The sequence below is a fragment of the Miniopterus natalensis genome, chromosome 6 (assembly GCF_054644295.1).
Source record: "Miniopterus natalensis isolate mMinNat1 chromosome 6, mMinNat1.hap1, whole genome shotgun sequence".
Taxonomy (NCBI): domain Eukaryota; kingdom Metazoa; phylum Chordata; class Mammalia; order Chiroptera; family Miniopteridae; genus Miniopterus; species Miniopterus natalensis.
Genome location: NC_142086.1, coordinates 54,958,885 through 54,979,721, shown reverse-complemented (window position 1 = coordinate 54,979,721; position 20,837 = coordinate 54,958,885). Strand labels below are relative to the sequence as shown.

The window sequence follows — 20,837 nt, the reverse complement described above, 5'->3', positions numbered from 1 at the left end:
TCTTGAATGTACTACCATGCTTTAATTGTCTTACTTACCTTTATTTTGGTTGATTTTATTCTTCTCGGTAGGTACTAAATTGTTCATAAAGAATTATCTCAGTGATGTAAAGAAAATATGAATTAAAAATATGAGACCAAATATGCTAAGTGTGGTTCCCTCAGAGTAGTGATAATATGAGAAAAATGTTCCTCGTTCTTTACACTTAACAGAATTTTCCAAAATTTTATCATGGCAATGCATTATTTGATAAAAAAGAAAAATCCATTAAAATATGAGAAACAGTAACAAAAGCAAAGAACTTCATCTAAACTTTTTAATGCTTAAGACAGTCATAGGCTTGTAAAGCTTTTTCCTTTACTAGGAATATCTTTCTTACCCAGCTCAACAATCCTAATCCCTATCTAAGCTGGAATACCTGGCCTTTCATAAGCTCTTCCCTTGATTTTGTTGCTTTATCTAGCTTCTCTCCAAGTGACAAGTGATCTTTCCCTTTTCAGAACATCCATAATTTAGCTTACATTTTACTATAGTAATATTGAGAAATTGTTGAAAACTTACCATGTTCCTACTTTTCCTGGTAGGGGTTCACCTAGTTAAAAAGCCAAAGTTTTTGGTTTCCACCCAGTGTAAATGTTTACAGGCTGGTACCTGCCCATTTTAGCTTTTCCTGTTCAGTCACTTCTTGTTTTTCCTATAGATTATTTTTAAAGTAAACTTTCTAATGAAATATAAACACAGAGAACACTGTACAGATCTTAACTATACAGCTTGACAAATTTTCACAAAATGTACTCACACATGTGATCAACACCCAGATCAAGAAATAGAACATTACAAAAATTAAAAAGTTAAAAAGGCAAAAGTGTAAAATAAAATAAAAATAAATAGAATCTTATACCCCTACAGCAGCCCCAAAAGAAGCCCCCTTAAGCTCCTTCCAATCACTACCCCTAAAAGTAACCGCTATTCTGATGTCTATCACCATAGATTAGTTTTTTCTTCTTTTGAATGTTATAGAAACTAAATCATATGCTGGGTCACCAATTTTTAACCTTTTTTATCTCATGGCACACATAAACTAATTACTGAAATTCTGCGGCACACCAAAAATATGTATTTTTGCCAATCTGACAAAAAAATAGGCATAATTTTGATTCATTCACATGATGGCTATTGTTATATTGACTTGTTATTTTTTCATTTGACAACCTAAGGAAAAGAGGTTGGTGCCCCTGACTAGTCATGTTTTAAAAGTTTTTGCAGTACACCAGTGTGCCGTGGCACCCCGGTCAAAAATCACTGTGCTAAGTATTCCTTACTCGTTTGTTCAACATTTTATTTGTGAGATTTTTCCAGGTTGTTGCATGTTGTAATGGTTTATTCATTCTTGTTGCTATGTGGTATGTCATTGTGTGAATCTACCACACTTGATCCATTCTACTCTTGATGGACATTTGGGTTGTTTCCAACTGTGGGCTACCACTAAGAGTGCTGCTGTGTCCTCAGAGACTTTTAAATTTTTTTAAGTCGGCTTAAAAAATGTGTGTGTCATAGTACTAGGCTATAATCAAAGTGTAAGACCAATACTGTCATGTCATGCCCGATCCTCTGTCTCTTCCACCAATATATTGCATAAATAAATGAAAAAAGCCAGTCAGAGAAAGACAAGTGTCACATGATCCTACTCATATGTGGAATCTAATGAACAAAATAAACCGATGAACAAAATACATCCAGAGACAGAGAAGCATGAATAGACCGATGAATCTCAGAGGGAAGACAGGGGTGGGGAGAGATTAACCTAAGAACTTATATGCATATATGCATAACCCATGAACACAGACAATAATGTGGTGAAGGCCGGCGGGGGGGGGGGGGGGGGGGATGCTGGGCAGAAAGGATCAATGGAAAAAAGGGGGACATCTATAATACTTTCAACAATAAAGATAAAACATTTAAAAAAACATATTGCATAAAATCACTCAACTACTCTTAGTCTGTATATATATATATATATATATATATATATATATATGCGCATGTGTGCGTGTATAATTTTTTCTTTACAACCTGGAATCACAATATATATAGTTCTCTGTTGTGTTGATGGTCTTTCTTCCTGCTTTCCCTCATTGAATAACTCATGGAGTCTTCAGGTCAGCTCCAGCAAGTGCAGCAGCAGCTCCTCTGAAAAATCTTCCCTCAAGTTAGGCTTGCCGAGGAGGAACACGAGGCCAGATGAAAAGGTAAAGGCAATTTTATTAGTGCATCTGAATACAGATGGACGGAGCTCCAAATGGCATCATCCTGAGTGATTGGGGAGGAAGTCTCTTTATAGGGTGTAGGGAGGGAACTTTTTGGTGCCCGCCCAGTTTTTCTGAGTGGGAATAAAAAGTTACCAAGGGTAAGGAACAGGTTGTTGCCTGAGTTCATCTGAAAGTTACTTTCTCATGCAGGGAGTGGAAATTTACCAAGCGTAACAAACAGAATGCTGCTAGTGCTGCTAGTGAAATTAATTTATCTAAAAGTTGCATTCTCATGCTGAGGAGGGGTGAGCCCTCAGGAACATTAAGTTTTTGTCCAAACCCAACACTTAACACCTCAGTCTGGGTTTTGTGTCTTTTCTCCATAACCTGTGTCCCCTCTGCCATTCTTCTCTACTGTACTTTTTAAAAAAATTGATTTTCAGACAGAGAGGAGACACACACACACACACACAGTCATCAATTTGTTGTTCCACTTATTTTTACATTCATTTGTTGATTCTTGTATGTGCCCTGACCAGGGATTGAACCTTGGCGTATCCGGACGACACTCTAACCAACTGAACTACCTGGCCAGGGCTTTCTACTTATTTAGTAGTTTATCTCCCTTATAAGATCAAATCACCAGAGCCTTTAGCTCAGTACCTAGTACACCAAAGGCGCTCAATACACATTTGCTGAATACATGAGTGAGTGAGCAAATGAATCCTGTTTGGAAAATTGCAGTGTCAGAGTGAGTAAGCCAGCTGGTAACAGAAACTATACAAAGGAGGGGCAAAATAAGGGGTGTGGTAATCAAACTTCACTTATAACTCCCATGCTTGAAGAGAAACTATTACAGCTGCTGTCGCTGCTCTGAGGAAAGTTCAGCTACTCCACTAACTGTTTCTTTGTCCAGTAACATGACTAGCAAGAAAGTAATTGCAGTGTTTGGAGCAACAGGTAAAAAACTCCTTTTAAAATGCGTGCTGACTTTGCTTACTTTCCTGTCTTCTTGTTTTTAACGTCAGAGCCTGCCAGCGTGGGCTGAACAAAGAGCCCTTAAGAAAAGTGTCATATTGCTTGAGTTTCTGATGTGGTAAAGGGGCGGGGTGATTTGATTTGTCAGAAATGATCTCAGTGGGACAAGGACCACTGACATATTCTCTCTTTCTCAATTGTGTGCTGACTTGTATGTTTCATTTTAACATAAGCTGTACTCTGGAGACTTTTGTCCGCTCACTTCCTAACAAGTAAAAGCAGCGTGAGAGGCCCGTGCATTTGTAGGGCATATCTACATGCCTCAACAATACCCCAGTCATTCTGGGGTGGGTGGGGGTTAGGAGAATGTGCTGTTACTTTTCTCACTGGGGCCACTGCCGGAGCCTTTTAACTGCTGTCCCTGCTTTCAAACTTGCTTTATTTATAATCTGTTCTTTACAGCCAGAGTCATCTTTTCAAAATGTTGATCAAATCAGGCCACATCCATTCATCTCCCTATGATCCATTTGAAACTATGGGATCATGCCGCCTCTGCTCAAAACCCTCCAACGCTCCCCTCCCCGTCTCCAAGTAAAATGCAAAATCCAGCTAATGGACCCCCATCTTTTACTCTTCTCCTTTACTTACTCTGTGTGTTCCTCAAGCACACTCCCACCTTAAGTCCTTTGCATTGGCCACCCCCTCAACCTCCAGTTTTCCACACTGCTTTCTTCCTCATGTCACCCAAGCCTCTGCTCAGTTGTCCTCTCGAAGAGCACTTTCCAGACCTCCATATTTAAAATTGCAACTCCTCTCCACCCTGCCGCTGTCTGGCTGCCCTTCCTGCTTGATTTCTTCCCTTACTATCTGTCTCTCTACACTAAAAGATAAGCGCTATGAGCAAAGGAATTTTGTCTGAAAAGAGGAAAGGACTAAAGCAGGGAGAAGAGAGAAATAAATTTGCAAAAACAAATAGCCAGTTATGACATTGACTTTAGAAGGAATTCTTACCTTTTTTGACAGCATGGATGGACCTGGAGATTATTACGTTAAGTGAAATAGGCCAGCCAGAGAAAGACAAATAGCATATGATCTCACTTATACGTGGAATCTAATGAACAAAATAAACTGACAGACAAAATAGAAGAGAAGCCTGGTTACATGGAACAGACTGACAGCTGTAAGAGGGGAGGGAGGTGGGGGGACTGGATGAAAGAAGGTGAAGGGATTAGCCAAGAACACATACATAACTCATAGACACAGACAACAATGTGGTTATAGTCAGAGGGAAAGGGGGGTGGGGCAGGTGGAGGTGGGCAAAGGGGGAGAATGGGGACAGATATAGACTTTGCTTTGGGCAATGGGTGCATGATGCAGTGTATAGATGACGTTTTGTTGAGTTGTACACTTGAAACTGTTATAGCATAGCAAGAAGCTAGGAAAATTCCAGGACAAGCAGAATAGGGAAACTAAGACAGATAGTTAAACAGCAGTTTGAGCCAAAGCAGCCCAGCCTAGGCTCTCCTGTTGCTTCTTCTCTGACCTTCCTTGTTTCACTGTCCTAATTATATTTTTACAGTGGTCAATAAAATCTTGCTTGCTTTTCTACACTTTGTCTCTTGATTGAAATCTTTCCTCCAAGAAGAAAAGAACCGAGGTCGTCTCATCTTACTGGTAAAAAACCCTGTATGGTTTTGCTAACCAATGTTACCCCAATACATCCAATTAAATAAAAGGGGGTAAAAAGGTAAATGGGACATGGAGATGATTGTATGTCATTAAGGTGAAGGTGAGAATATTGTTTTTTCCTGAAAGAAATAAGCCATCAAAGGATTTTGAGCAGAGTGACTCAATATGACTCCTACGTTAAAAGGATCATTTTAGCTTCTGTTTTGTGAACATAGTGTAGGGGGCAAGGGCTGAAGCAGGAAGACCTTTAGGAGGCTGCTGCCATAATCCAGCCAAGATGACCATGGCTTAGACCGGGATGGTAGCAATGAGGTGGTGGGGAGTGGTCAGATTCCGGATATGTTTCAAAGACAGTTGACAGGGACAATGCGGTGATTGTGGGGGGTGGGGTGGTGGTGGAGGTGAAAGATGGTATAGGGGAGATAAACTGTGATGGGGGGGAAAAATAAAGAAAAAAGGAGTTGACAGGGTTCACTGATGGACCAGATATCAGAGGTGAAAAGAGAGAAGTAAACAATGACTTCAGAGTGTTCTGGCTTGCGCAGCTGGAAGATAAAGTTGTGATTCACTGAAATGGGGAAGACTGCATGGGCGCTGGTCTAAAAAAGCCAGGAGGTCCATTTTAGTCTCAAACTTGAGTTTCAGCCTAGGCATCCGGAGTAGGCAATTGAATAAGAGCCTTGGGAGTAGCTCTTAAGAGAATCAGATTAGATGTGTCAGAGTTGAAGAAAGTTGCTTCCTGCTTAGCTAAGGGGATGGGCTGATCACCTTATTGCCCAAGGCTTGTCCCTGGTCAGTTACAGTGGAGTTCTGGGTGTGTTTGTGTGTTTGAAGTATAGTTGCCTGATTTAGCAGGTAAAACATGTACGATGCCTAGTTAAACTTGACAGGGACATGTGTTAACCCTTACCTGTGTGTGTGTTTGCATGTCAAACTCTGAACAGTGCCTGCCATTCAAATGCTATTGTGGATGAAAAAAGGGATTCCTATGGAAAGTAACCTTGAAGGGAGATCTGATCATAAATTCCTAACTGGGCAGGTCATGGTGGGTCATCAGCCCCAGGCATGTAACTTCTTGAGAGAAAGCCTTATCTTTGCCTTAAGCTAGTCCTGTCCATTGCTTCTGTGCATCTAGGTTAACACACCTTTGAAATAACCACCCTCAAAAGAGCACATAATCTTGTTAACTATCCCGTAAACTAATCTCTGCCTTGCTTTCTACCACCTTCACGTAATCTTCCCTACTTTCCCTCCTTAATTTCAAATGCATACAAGAAACCGCAGAAATGTTATTTGAGATCTTGCTCCCTGGCATGTGTTGTCAGTTGGCTCAAATAATTTTAGTATGTGTGCTGCCAAAGTGAGCACTCAAATAAACTCTTATAAAAATTTGGGCGTTTCTGAGGTTGACACTGTCCTCAACATGGAATTACCTGGAAGAGAACTGGGCCCAAGAGGGAATGATCCAGAATAAACAAGGAGGGTCTGGGACAATTGAGTATGTCAAGAATGGATGCCCTGGGGGCTGCTTTTTTGCTCTGATAAGTTTATGGTTATGTCTTGCTAATTTAAAGGAACAGGGCCAAGATGGATGAATTCTTCTCTTGGTTTGGGTCTTAGTAAAACATAAAAAGTGGGAGTGGTTAGGAGAGCCAGTTCTGGTTCGGGTCCAGCTCCTCTTACTCACTCATACAGGTTTCAGCAAGACTGTCCACCTCTAAAGCTAAGAGTTGAAAACACAGAGGTTTCGGTCTTTTCACTTCATTCATTCAACATGCAAATGTTGAAAACTTGCAGTTTGCCAGAGAATAGTCTCAGCACATGATTGGGAAACAGGAATGAAGAGTAGAGTTTCTGTCCTCAAGGAGAACCCAGTTTAGTAGGAGGGCTAAAAGGAAATAATTATAATAGTTGATATGGGCTGAATTGTGTCTCACCCCCCAAAATAATTCATATAGTGAAGCCCTAATTTCTAGTACCTCTGAATATGTATTTGTAGATAGGGCTTTTGCTGAGGCATTTATATTAAAGTGAGGCCATGAGAGTGGACCCTATCTGGACTGATGTCCTTTTAAGAAGAGGAAATTTTGACACACAGAAAAGCAAGAAGGGCTAGAGTGCACAAAGGAAAGACCATATGGGGACACAGTGAGAAGGCTCTCCATCTGCAAACCAAGGGGAGAGATCTCAGGAGAAACCAAACACAGCAACACCTTGATCTTGGGCTTCTAGCCTCCAGAACTATGAGAAAATATATTTCAGTTGTTTAAGCCACAATCTGTGGAAGTTTTTTATGACAGGCTTAGCAAACTAACATAGCCAACAAATATTTTTTATTGAATTTTTATTTTTATAGCTGTGCCTACAATAGTTTTAAAAGTCTAAGAGTCCTACAAGGCTTGTACAGGAACCCAGCAGACCCTGCCCTACTCCTTTCCACATTTAACTCTCCTCTTTTTACTGGCATTTGTCTCCATATTTCTAAATAATGTGATTACATGCTATTTCTTGATTTTTCAATTTTAGATATTGTTCATTGTCCTTAGCTCTCCTATATCCCCATCCCCAAGCACATATTTCCTTTTTCTCATCCTCTCTAATATAGTTTTAAACAATTTGTATTTTTCATATGGATGATGAACTAATATGGACTCTTATTATGACTATGTAATTATTGTTCATACTTGAGCCATGTAGTGTGACTTTCTCACATAATTTCTTGTTTTCCCTAAAATTAATGATTGCCTTTATTTTTATTCATTATCCTCACCCAAGGATATTTTTTCCATTGCTTTTCAGAGAGAGTGAGAGGGAGAGAGAGAAACATCGATGTGAGAGAGACACATCAATTGGTTGCCTCCCACACATGCCCCGACCTGGAGCCAGATCAAGCCTGCAACCAAAGTACCTGCCCTTTGCTGTAATCGAACCTGGTACCCCTCAGTTCATGGGCTGATGCTCTAACCACTGAGCAAAACCAGCTAGGGCTAATTGCCTTTATTTTTTATTTGTTTAGTTTTCTTTGTACCTGGCACTCATTTTTTCCCCTTCAATCTCTCCAGTAAAGCTAGATGACTTCTCTAAAAATGAGCAAACACATCAATTAATCTCTTGGTTCTGTTTTCTTCTCTCCATGGAGACCTCCCTCCTGGAATGCTACCTTTTTCTATTTCAATCTTCCAAGATTTCCTTCTTCATTATTCTAATAATTTTCTTTGCCTTACTCCTGGGTTTGGTTTTTGTTTCCTGCAGTTTCTCTTGCTTGCTTTACTTTGTCATTTTGCTGGAGCACATCCCCCAGGAGCTTACAGAGAAAGTGTACATGGGACTTAAATTTTTGAAACCTTGAGTGTCTGAAAATGTCTTTATGTAGAATGTTTAGAATCAACTGATCATTTGGCTAGGTTTAAACTTCTAGATAGAAATTCATTTCCCCCTAAATGACATTACTCCATTGCTTCCAATGTTATAAAGAAATCTGCTGCTATTTTTATCCCTCACCTTTGAATTGACTACCCTTCCACCAAAGTTTGTAAGATTTTTTTCTTTTTTAAATATATCTTTATTGATTTCAGAGAGAGGAAAGGGGAGGGAAAGAGAGAGACAGAAACATCAATGATGAGAGAGTCATTGGTCGGCTGCCTCCTACATGCCCCTGAACAGGGATCGAGCCAGCAACCCGGGCATGTGCCCTGATCAGGAATTGAACCACGATCTCCTGGATCCTAGGTCGACGCTCAACCTCTGAGCCACACTCAGCCAGGCTGTAAGATTTTTTCTATCCCCAGTGTTCTGAAATTTCGCAGTTATGTAAATAACATGAGACCTTATTTATTCAGTGTCCTTGGCAGTCAGTGGCCCCTTGATCCGGAAGCTCATTCAGTATCCTTGAACTCTGGGAAATTATCTTCTTTGATAATTCCATATGTCCATTTTCTCTATTCTCTTGTTCTGGAATTCCCCTGGCTTGATCCTCTATTTTCTCTTTCCTGTTTTCCATTTCTTTTTTTTTTTTTCCTTTCAATTTTGAGAGCTTTTTCCAACTTTTTCTATTGAAAACTTATTTCTACTATATTTTAAATTTCTGAGAGCTTCATCTTCTCTTCTAAATGCACTCTCTCCTCCTCTGCCTCCCCCTCCCTTTTTATTGGTTCAGCATGCAGATATAATGCTCTGACTACAAAATCTTCTCCAATCTCTGAAGATATTAATGCTTTAAGTTTTTTTGTCCTTTCCCTGCATTGCTTCTGTTTCCTTTTATCAGTTTGTTTATTTCAGTTTTGTTGGAAGCTTTCTTCAAACGTCTAGTGACCTTTGGATGTCTCTTCATATTTACCACTATAGCACTAAACTTTGGCTGAAGCTCCTTGTGAAAAGCAGAGCTCGTGGAACTGCAGACCCTATAAGGTTATCAGTGGTGTATCAGTTGGGCTTCCACAAGAAACAAGTGCCACACTCTTTTCAGAGAAGCCAGAGGAAAAAAATAAAGGCTGAAAGGGAAGAGACCAATAATGAATAAGTGAGCAACAGGAGGAAGGAGCAGAGGGCAATAGAGATGACCAAAACCTGGGGAGAGTAGCAGCATGGAGATGGTCACCTCTTCTCCTGCCCATGTGTCTCGGGCTGATGCCTCTTATTGGCCAGATCCAACCCGAGAGCACGAAGAGAACCCATTGATGGAGTCCATACAGGCCAGCCTCCCAGGCACGAAGCAGGGTGCTGAAGCTGAAGGTAGATCTGAAGGTGCAAAAAACATATTCAGGACAGGTATACAACCTATTTGATAGAGGATCCCAAATGTCAGTAACCCAGCACAGTACCTGGCATATATCACAGGGCATTCAGTAAATATTTGTAGAGTAGATAAATTAGGCAAGTAATGAAAGTAATGATCATATATCATTAATGGCTTTGAATGCCATAAAAAGAAACTTACGCAAGTTTTCAACTTTTAAAAATATATAAAATAGGAAGTTCTTTTGAAAATATAATTGTGTGAAGAACCTGAAAATAAAATTTATAACCAGAAAAAAATAGATTTTTCCAGTTGAATCTGGGGTGGAGGGTCTGGTACCCTGCTCATTTGGCCTCCTTATTGCATCAGGCCTCTCCCATTCTTTTTCTCCCCCATGGATTTTGCAAAGGTGCTTCTGACGAGGCTGGGAGAAACCTAGTTTGAAAACCTCTGTTGCAAGCCGTGGGCATGCCTCCTGAAGTAGTTATTACAACAGCTATACTCCGAATAATGGCACTTCCTGACCAACTGTTTTTTAGTGAACATTCCTCCTGATCCTTCCTCTACTTCTTCCCCAATCCTGCAGGAGCCCAGGGTGGCTCTGTGGCCAGGGCCATTTTGGAGAGCAAAAAGTTTGCTGTGAGAGCAATGACCAGGGATGTGACTCGACCAAATGCACTGGTGCTCCGGGACCTTGGCGCTGAGGTGGTAAAAGGGGACCTGAATGATGCAGCATCAGTGGAGGCCGCCTTAAAAGATGCCTATGGGGCCTTTGTGGTGACCAACTTCTGGGACCATCTCAGCAAAGAGAAAGAAGTGTGTCAGGTGGGAAGATCTTCAAGTCCCTTCCTTTCACCCTCCCTGGGTGCTCTGCCCTCCCTTGAAGGGGGTGGGCCTTCAGTCTGGGCAAAAATATAAGCCTCACTCCACGTCTCCCTGGATTTATGAAATATATGCACTTCAAGTGCTTGTTAGAGGGGTCTTTGATTGTGAAGTCAGTGTTCTGTGTGGCACATGCCCATATCTCAAGACCCTGGAGATCTGAGAGGGACCATGCAGTGGAGCCAGTCATTAGATGCCCACCACTGGTCTGTAGATGGCATATGAAGGGTACCCCACAAATTAAGGTAACTCTGAAGTGAAAAGGGAAGCACAAAATGTAATGACTATATTTATTCTTCAGGCAGAGAATTTAGGGAGAAATCAGTAATGGGTACATAGAAAAAGAGCCAACCAAGCAAGCAAATAAACCCATGGTGATTAACATCAGGGAAAATAAAAATTTGTAGAAAAAAAGAAATGTAACCGTAGAATATTACATTGTTCAACTTCAGCTGTGTGTAAGCACTGATTATTGATCTAGCCCAAAATTATGATATTGGGGATATGAAAAAAAGGGAATTGCATATATGTGTGACGGTGGTGGTGGACCGTGTGTGTGTGTGTGTGTGTGTGTGTGTGTGTGTGTGTGAGAGAGAGAGAACACTAAAGATGAGGGCTCATCTTTCTTAGTAGGAATTTAGTAGATGATATCTTAAACTGAGAAAAATACCAAGAATTAGTAGTGCAAACCTGTTATTTAGAAATAAAGAAATGGCTAAAAGAGATGACGTGGTTACCTCTGGAGAGTGGTTATCAGCATGGGGGCTTAGGGAAATGTCTGTCATTATAAGTTCAATTCCCTCCCCTCCCATGACAGTACTATTTGAAATGATATATATGTATAAATTGGAAAAATATGAAGATTAGACTATAAAAATGTAATCAGCCTTTTGCAAAAATTGCGCAATTCAAAAAATTAAGAGCAGGATTGAGCCTGTCTCAGGATTGAGACATTTCAGGAATGTCTGTTAAATTATTACCATTTACAGCTTCTCTTTTAGTGATAAACTTTGGCAGGGCTTACATTAGGAGCTCTGGGTTCTAATTCTGATATTCGCTTACTATGACACCCAGGGGTACAAAGTCACTTCTCTGCTTCCCTTTCTGCACCTACTAAGCCAGATTAATTATGTCATCTCTGATTACCACATGGGGTTTTGTAAGGAAAAAAAGAGAAGGAAACAGTGGAAAGAAAGAAGAAGAAAAAAGAGAGAGAGAGATATGAAAGTACTTTGGAAAATTTAGAACTAAAACACAAAAAGAGAATATCTGTGTGTGTGTGTATGTCTTTATTATGCTCTCAATATCTAAATGGTGTGCAGATAGAATTCATTGCCAGAAAACATTATTACACTGCATATTGTTATCTCAGGTATCCCTGAGCCTTATATGTAAATAAATGTGGGAGTTGATCACAAAGGTACTGATAGCCTAGAGGAAGGGACCAAACGTTCCTGACTGTTCTCACCAGGCTGCCTCTTAGCTTCTGATGAGGTTCAGCATTTTGACATGGTGGAGCCTCTGCCCTCCAATACTGGTGGCCTCTCAGATGGTAACTTGAATATATTTTGATGCTGGAAGAGCTTCGTCTCTAAGGAGAATAATAAGAAAAGGAGCGGGGAAGGCAAAGCAGCACCTGCCCTCTCGTCTATATGCAAATACACCTTTCTATATAAAGAATTCATCATTTGTCCCTTAGGGAAAGCTGGTGGCCGATATTGCCAAGCGCCTGGGTCTGAAGCACGTGGTGTACAGCAGCCTGGAGGACGTCAAGCGCCTGACTGGCGGGAAGCTGGAAGTTGAGCACTTTGATGGGAAGGGAGAGGTGGAGGAGTATTTCTGGTCCATTGGTGTTCCCATGACTAGCGTCCGCTTGGCAGCTTACTTTGAAAACTTTCTCACCATATGGAAGGTGGTGAAAGCCTCTGATGGAGATTACTACACCTTGGGTAGGTGGAAGTTTGCAGTGGAAGTTAACCAGACACCTGCTGTCCTCCCCTCCTCCTCCCATTTTCCCTTCTCTCTCATTTCAGACAACATGTGTAATTTGAGTGCCTACTATGTGCTTACCTCTGTGTGAGGTGCTGAGAGGGATACCAGATTGTTTTAGACTTCCCAGAGAACTGGTTCCTGGACTGAAAACATAAAGGATTTCACTTCCAGTCTTAACAATCTGATGTTCTTTATACACGTGATTAGCTATGTGACCTCAAGTCTTAGCTTCCTCATGTCTAATGGAAAAGTTGACAAGATGACTTTTTTTTTTTTTTTTAAATATATCTTTATTGATTTCAGAGAGAGGAAGGGAGAGGGAGAGGGAGAGGGAGAGGGAGAGGGAGAGGGAGAGGGAGAGGGAGAGGGAGAGGGAGAGGGAGAGGGAGAGGGAGAGGGAGAAACATCAACGATGAGAGTCACTGATTGGCTGCCTCCTGCACGCCCCCTACTGGGGATGGAACCTGCAACCTGGGCATGTGCCCTGACAGGGAATCTAACCTCGATCTCCTGGATCCTAGGTCGATGCTCAACCACTGAGCCACGCTGGCTGGGTGACTTCTAAGTTTCCTTTTAGCTCATCCATCTGACCTGTGGCAGCAGGGAAGACATTCTTCTCTTGACCTGGATCCCATGGTCAGAATCCCTAGAGGCGCCCTGACTCCCCAGAGAAAGAGTCTAATTCTTAAGGTCTGGGCTGGGGCTGGAGAGACTATAGTTTTAACAAGGATTCCTAGTAATTCCAGTGTTTCCAGTCCACTGGCTGGAATTCCCCTACCCTTTGGAGACATTTTCTTTGTCCATAGTCCAGAGTGGCTCTTTGGAGTGGAGGGACTACGAGAGTATCAATGGCAGCAATTCAGTCTCTTTCCGTTGGCACATAAGACTTATCAGAGACATAACTAGTGACAGTCAAAGTCAACCTGGAGCACCTACCATACAGTACTTATGAGGTAAGTACTATATAAAAAATAGGGCAGGGTAAGGTATATGTAGAGTGCTAGCAGTAAGGAGGTGGCAAGTGAAATTTGAACAAGATGATCAGTGGGCCTCTTTGAGAAGGTGACATCTGAGCACCTTCTGATGGAGCTGGGTGGTGGTCTTTGTGGGTATTCAGGGGAAGAACATTTTGGGAAGAGAGAACAGCTAGTGTGGCTGGAACAAAGCAAGTAAGGGAGAGTAGCAGGAGGTGAGGCCAGAGTTAACAGAGGTCTGATCCTGCAAGCCATTGGCTTGTCTTTTGAGGGACAGAGAGCCATTGGAGGGTATGGCCAGACATGATATGAGCTGACTTTAGTTTTACAGGTTCTCAAAGAGACCATGGAAAGGCAAAAGTGGAAACAAGGAGACCAACTTTGCAATAATCCAAGTCAAAGATGATGGTCCAAGGTGGCTTGGACCAGGGTGGTAGCAGTGAAGATGGTGAGAAGTGGTCAGATTCTGAACACACTATGCATAGGACTTCCAAAAAAAAAAAAAAGATATGGGGTGTGAGAGAAGTGTCAAGCTGACTCCAAGATTTTTAAAAAATATATATCTTTATTGACTTCAGAGAGAGGAAGGCAGAGGGAGAGAGAGAGAAACATCAATGATGAGAGAGTCGTCATTGATCAGCTGCCTCTTGCATGCCCCCGACTGGGGATCAAACCCACAACCCGGGCATGTACCCCAACTGGGAATCGAACCGCAATCTCCTGGATCTTAGGTCGATGCTCAACTGCTGAGCCACGCCCAACTGGGCTCCAAGATTTTTGACTTGAGAAACTGGAATGATAAAGTTGAGGTGGGGAAGTCTGTAGGGGGAGCAAGTTGTTGGGGATGTAGGAATTAATTTGGGAACTCATTGAGTTTAACATGTCTATTAAACAATCAAGTAAGGATGTTGAGCAGGAAGTTGGACAAATTGAGTCTGGAATTCAGCAGAGATGTCTAGGTTGGAGCTATAACTAATCATACTTTGTACATAGTAGATATTTAGTAAATGGTGGCTTTTAAAAAATCGATACCCAGGCATTATGGTATTTTCTTAAGTAAAACCTTGTAACTAATTGTGAATAGGTTGTGGCCACTCGGTGTTACATCGCTTTCCTGTACCTTTTGTTTAGTAGTTAATTAAAGTTTGTGGAACCTACCAAGGATGTGATATAATTACCTATTTTTATCTTTTTTTTTTTTTTTTACTAGCACTGCCTATGGGTGACATACCAATGGATGGCATCTCTGTTGCTGATGTTGGAGCAGTTGTCTGTAGCATTTTTAATTCTCCAGCAGAGTTTATAGGCAAGGCTGTGGGCATCAGTGCAGAAGCGCTGACAATACAGCAATATGCTGATGTTTTGTCCAAGAGTTTGGGGAAAGATGTCCGAGATGCAAAGGTGAGTTCTTCAGAGACATAAATGTGATCACGAGAGTCCACCTTGGGTCACACCCCACTGACTTACAAATTCTGGTAGACTTTCGATGAGCTTAGGCAAAGGTTCAGCTGAGGCTGTCAGAAGAAATTGAAGAGGATTTCAGTTCCACAAATCTATCTTGTGTTGGTGCATCTTTATTTCTTTGGCTTAAGGTTAATCAGCTTGTTAGAGTAAAATTACTTTTAGGTGGCCAGAACTTAGAATCTGAAGACCTAGAAGAAACTTTTTCTTTCTTTTTTTTAAAATTCTCACTCGAGGATATTTTTTCCACTGATTTTTAGAGAGAGACTGGAAGGGAGGGAAGAGGGGGAGAGAGAGAGAGAGAAACATCAATGTGAGAGAGACACATAGATTGGTTGCCTCTTGCACAAAGCCTGACAAGGCCCAGGGATTGAATCTGTAACCGAGGTATATGCCCTTGACTGGGAATCGAACCCGGGACCCTTTGGTCCATGGGCTGATGCTCTAACCACTGAGCCAACCCGGCCAGGACATCGCTCTTTCATATATAATACCCAACTCTCCTCTCATAAGCACTCACTGCTGATCATTCCCATCTGCCAGAACTTGCTGGTGTGGGGCAAGGTACTTACCTCTCTGAGCCTCAGCTTCCTCGTCTGTGAAGCGAGATGATAGTACCTACTTTGGGGTGTTCTTGTGAGTATTAGAGAGAATATGTTTAAGGGGCTTAGTATAGTGTTTGGCACACATATTAATCAAGTCCCTATTGGTATATATCAAGTACCTATCATGTATCTGGTGCTACCTTTGAGGACTTACAGCAGAGTCCGGGTGAAAATGTTAGTGCACATGAAGTCGCAGGGATCAGGACAAGACGGAGCACTGTCGGGCTTAATTGTGTTGTCTGCACTATATGTGACCAGAGAAGGGCAGGAGAAGGCTTCGTGGAAAAAGCGGCTTTGAGGTGGTCCTTGAGGGTGGGCAAGATGGTGTCTGGGTGGAGGAAACAGTGGGGCTGGCCTGGCTAAATTCTAGAATTCTAAATTCTAGCCTGGTTAAATCCACACGCATGAACCAGAGGCTGTACGTGGAAGTAAGCAAATCCTGGCACTGCCCTTACCTATCTGTGGAATCTTGGCAAGCTACTTAACTTTTCTAGCCTCAGTTTCTTCATTTGCTAAAAGAAGTTATACCTAATAGGATTGTTTAGAAGATGAAATGAGATGTAAACAGCAGGCACCTGGCACTGGCTCAGCAATTAGTAAGCCCCTGATAACTGATCGTGCTATAAATCAGGTGGGAAAGGCCTAGACTAGAGCGGGTAGGACAGACCCTTTACAGAAAAGTGAGAGGAAATGATGGTATCGCACATTACCAGCCATTTCTCCAAAGCAGATGTTGATGAGAAGAAGGAGAGCAGGGCTTCTGAGAAGGAAGTGTGTGCTTGTGTGTGCTTCAGAGAGACATCCTCAGAACGGAAAGGAGGACCCATACCTTCTTTGAGCTGGCAGGCATGAACTAGTCTGGCTCTTTGCCTCTCTTGGATGCATTCCCCCATCTGTAAAATGAGAGTGTTGTTTGGATGATTTCTAAGGTCCTACCCAGCACCATCTCCCTACAGTAGGTGTCCACAACTAGGACCCACCACCTGCTTTTAAAAACGGATTTATTGGAACACAGCCACACCATAGTTTACGTATCGTCTATGGCTGTTTTTATGATACAATGATAGAATTAAGTAGTTGTGACAGAGCCCATGTGACCCGCAAAGCCTTAAATATTTATATCTAGCCCTTTAAGGAAAACTTTGTTGACCCCCACGCTAGAATGTTTCCTAGAATTAGGGATAGAAAGTTGGTTTATGTTTTCATCTGCAACTCTTGGTCCAGTGAGTCTTGAGTCATGAGGGTGCATCTAGATTCCCAATTCAGTGTCAGGAACAGGAGCTGTGAGGAAGCTAAGAAATCTTTTTTTTTAAAAAAACTATTGTAGTTGTCTTTAATAGAGATAATAAGTTACCCCCAAACCCAAGAAGACAGCCAATCACTAAAAAGATGGACTCATAAGAGGATCTGCAAAGCCACTTGTACCTGAGTGCAAATAAACTTCCCAGAGGCAGACCCCTCCCCAAGGCATTTGCACTTTTATTTCATGAGGTTTGAAGTCTGTAAGGAAGAAGGGGAGAAAGGCGAAGGAGTGTGGGCATATGGTGTGTGTGTTTATTCTCAGAGGACCAGGTAGACATTGTTTTGGATGGCTCAGGACCTTCTAAGCATCTCTCAGTCACATACCTGGTCCCTGATTCTTCTTGGTACATCAAGTTGTTTCACAATTTAGCAGAAACTTCTTGGCACCTAAAGTTCTAGGGCATTAGGAGCTGGAACTTTTACAGGAGGGGGAATGCTGTTCTTAGGAACTAGTCTGACTTGAAGATGCTGCCCAGGGTTCTAGAGTGGGGAAATGCTCAGGCATCATGCGACTCTGGCCACAAGGTGGCGCTCCGGCCTCGGCAGTCGGACTTTTCCCCACAGTCTGGTTAGAAGGAAGCTGCACAATGCTTCAGTGAGGGCATCCCTGGGACAAACATCCATCGGGAACTCTGGTCTGGCTGAAGCTGTGTGTCCGACCCAAAAACGAACATGGCCCCCTCAGAAAGTGAGACACAACAAAACAAATCTCTTTCCTTCAAAAATCTGCAGAAAGAATACCTTATTTCACTAAGGAACATTAGTTGTCAGAGTTAAAGGGTGAGAGACCACCCAAGGAAACAGACATTTTCCAAGTCATCTTCCACGCTTCTTGTGTAGTCTTCTTACTAAAGTTTTAAATTTTTTTTCTTATTTCAAAAATAAATGCTTATTTCAGAAAATACAGAAAATTATTTTTTAAAAATCACATACTCAGAGATAGCAACTGTTAAGATCTGGCACATTTTATTCTAGTCTTTTTCTAGTATATACAGATACAAACATATTTCTTTCTATCATCTATCTATCTATCATCTATCTATCTATCTATCTATCTATCTATCTATCTATCTATCTATCATCTATCTATATACATGTTTGTACCTAGCTTTTTCATTAAACATTATATTATGAGCATTTTTAAATTTTGTTCAAATTCTTTAAAAACATTAATTTTAATAACTACATAATCTTAAAGTAGACATACTATAATTTATTCTGCCATTCCTTTGTTTTTACACATGTTAGTTATTGATTTTTCATATTATAAATGACATATGACAATCATTGTTTTATATGAGTTGTTCATATGTCACAGTTTTCTAAGGCCAAGTAGAATAGCAAGGTTAGAGTTTACTCTGGGGGCTTAAGACAGATTACACTGGATTCAATAGTTAGAAACAGTTTTACTAATTCAGGTGGGATTATTGATCTAGTTAGTGCCAGAGGGACTCAAGAGGTAGGTTTTGTAGAAGGTGACAGAGGCAGCTCTGTCAGTGTGTGATGGGCAGCACTTGTTTGAACCTAGACCTGGAAGAGTCTGGGATGGATGGTTGAAGTCAAGATGCTCATTTCTGATCAAGGAGGGGAATGATGGTGAAGGGACATCAGCCAGGAGGAGAGGACAGGGAGCCTGGTGCCAGAGTGTGTGGGAGCCTGGCGCTGCTTGAGGGCCAGATGGGTGGACTATCTCTGAGAGGGCTGCTCAGAGAATCCCATGAGGAAATGTATATGAAAGCTGGTCAGATGAAGGGGGGACAGATCTATAGTACCTTATCCAAAATGCTTGGGGCCAGAAACAATTCAGCTTTCAGACGCTTTCAGCTTTAGATAGGCTGTTCTAGATGTGTTATGTAACATCATCAGAGGCGGGGCAGGAACCTGTAATCAAACACATGAATATCTCTGCAGAAAAATATATGACTATTTTCACTAAATGGGATCATTAAAGAGCATAAATAGCTTCATGTAAGTTCAGATCAGAAGTAGTTCAGAAAAGTCAGTTTGCTCTCAATTGCTTATGAAAAAATGAGAGTTTTTTGGGTTTTGGAGTTAGGCTAAAGAACTGTGGACCTATATCATCATTAAGGTGAATAATTTATTCTCAGACTATTTTCAATGAGAGCTGAAACACTTCCTATTTTAAAAATGTATTATTATTATTTTTTAACTTGTTCTTAAAAGATCACCATGGAAGCTTACGAGAAGCTGGGATTTCCTGGAGCGGCGGAAATGGCCAACATGTTTCGTTTCTATCACATGAAGCCAGACCGTGATGTCAAGCTCACCCACCGACTAAACCCCAAAGTCAGAAGCTTCAGCCAGTTTATCTCAGAGAATCAGGGAGCACTGAAGGACATTTAAGCTGTTCAAAATAGGCCCCCGACAACTTTCTTCCTCCTGATTCTGGTCCTGTTTACAGCACATCTCCATTTACAGAACAGACATATTAGAATGCAATTGTTTGCGACACCAAAGTCTTCCCTGAAGTTCTCTTTTAAGTAGGAAACATGGAAATGTCGATTCACATATAACTTTCCAGCTAGTGATAAGGATTGTACATCTGTTTGGTTAAGTAAGAAGCCCCAAACCTGTCACCTTCTGTAGCTCTGTCTCCCCAACAGTCAAGTCGCCTCACAAAGCTCTGGCCTGGGGAACTTGGAGCTTCCTCCCTAACACCAATGGGGGTGGCCACTGACTTTCTCCTGCCTAAATGACCTAGAGACCTGGTTCTGAAACTCCCCTCGGCAGCTCTAGTTTTTTATTCAAGTGCATTGTTACATTCTCAGTGAACTTTTAAGTAATTTTAATTTCTTAAAATAAAAATCTTTGTAGAGGACTTTCTGGGGAACAAGCACCCTAAAATTCAGTTTTGCTTCAAGGTTGAAAGTTGACATTCAATTACTTATCTATTCATTCTATCCTTCATTTAGGCATTCCACAAACCTTATTTTTAGCGCCAGTACTGATGGTGCATTTGTGAACTTCTCTCCCCTCCTATGTGCTTTCTTATTGGAGTGGTCCATGCTCCAGAGGCTGCCATGGCTCCTTTTCAATTTGTGGTTGGTTTTGTGTCATGCTAGGACAAGGGGGACATCTAACTATTTAGCTACAGTGAAACCTAGAGGTTCTGCAGTGGGTGAAGGCAGGAGCTTGAGGCCAGAGCTGGAGAAAGGTAGGACAGTGGGAAGAGGAGGTGATGGAAGGGCCTCTATAATATCTTTGTATATCTCTGGCTTACCATTTTCTACACCATATTGTAATTGCTTCATTTACTAGCCTTCCTCTTGGCTGTGGGTGACTCTTTATCCTGGTGCTTGCTTGGCACATGATGGGTGATCAATAAATGATGGTTGTCTAAATGAGTGAATAAAGTTTATTGATCATATTGCAAGAAAGGGAAATAAACAGGTGTCTAGGTTGGAGAGTGGTAAAAACCAGCAATTGGTACTTATATATATATATATCTTTATTGATTTCAGAGAGAGGAAGGGAGAGGGGAGAGAGAGATAGAAACATCAATGATGAGAGAGTCGTCATTGATCAGCTGCCTCCTGCAGGCCCCCAACTGGGGATTGAGCCCACAACCTGGGCATGGGCCCTGACTGGGAATCAAACCTCAATCTCCTGGATCCTACATGGATGCTCAACTGCTGAGCCACGGCCGGCAGGGCAGCAACTGGTACTTTAAAGGGCAAGAGGTTGTCCATTTCTGGGAGAGGCAGGCAGGCAGTGAGTGGTGCTAGGAGCAGCTGAGCAAGGATGGGGGTGCCTGTGAGGACACAGCGGCTGAGGATCTGACTCTGAGGAGAAGGAGTCTTGCAGGTGCCAAACATCAGTCTTTTGGGTCTTTTAAGGCATAAGTGGTACATTTGTATTGAGTGAAATAGGTTGAAGTTATTGCGGACAAATTTTTATTCTAGTAGGGAAATCACAGTCCAAGTGCATTTGAAGATCGCTCTCCTTTCCA

The 20,837-nt window shown here is 41.7% G+C and overlaps 1 protein-coding gene across 1 annotated transcript; it reads left to right on the top strand.

Annotated features, from left to right (window-relative positions):
• The first annotated feature begins 3,107 nt into the window (after window positions 1–3,107).
• LOC107527429 (nmrA-like family domain-containing protein 1) lies at window positions 3,108–19,231 on the top strand. The gene is made up of 5 exons (XM_016200192.2): window positions 3,108–3,209; window positions 10,238–10,476; window positions 12,233–12,482; window positions 14,710–14,900; window positions 19,052–19,231. The coding sequence occupies exons 1-5, from the start codon at window positions 3,170–3,172 to the stop codon at window positions 19,229–19,231; spliced, it is 900 nt and encodes a 299-aa protein (XP_016055678.2). The 5' UTR covers window positions 3,108–3,169.
• The last annotated feature ends 1,606 nt before the right edge of the window (window positions 19,232–20,837 follow it).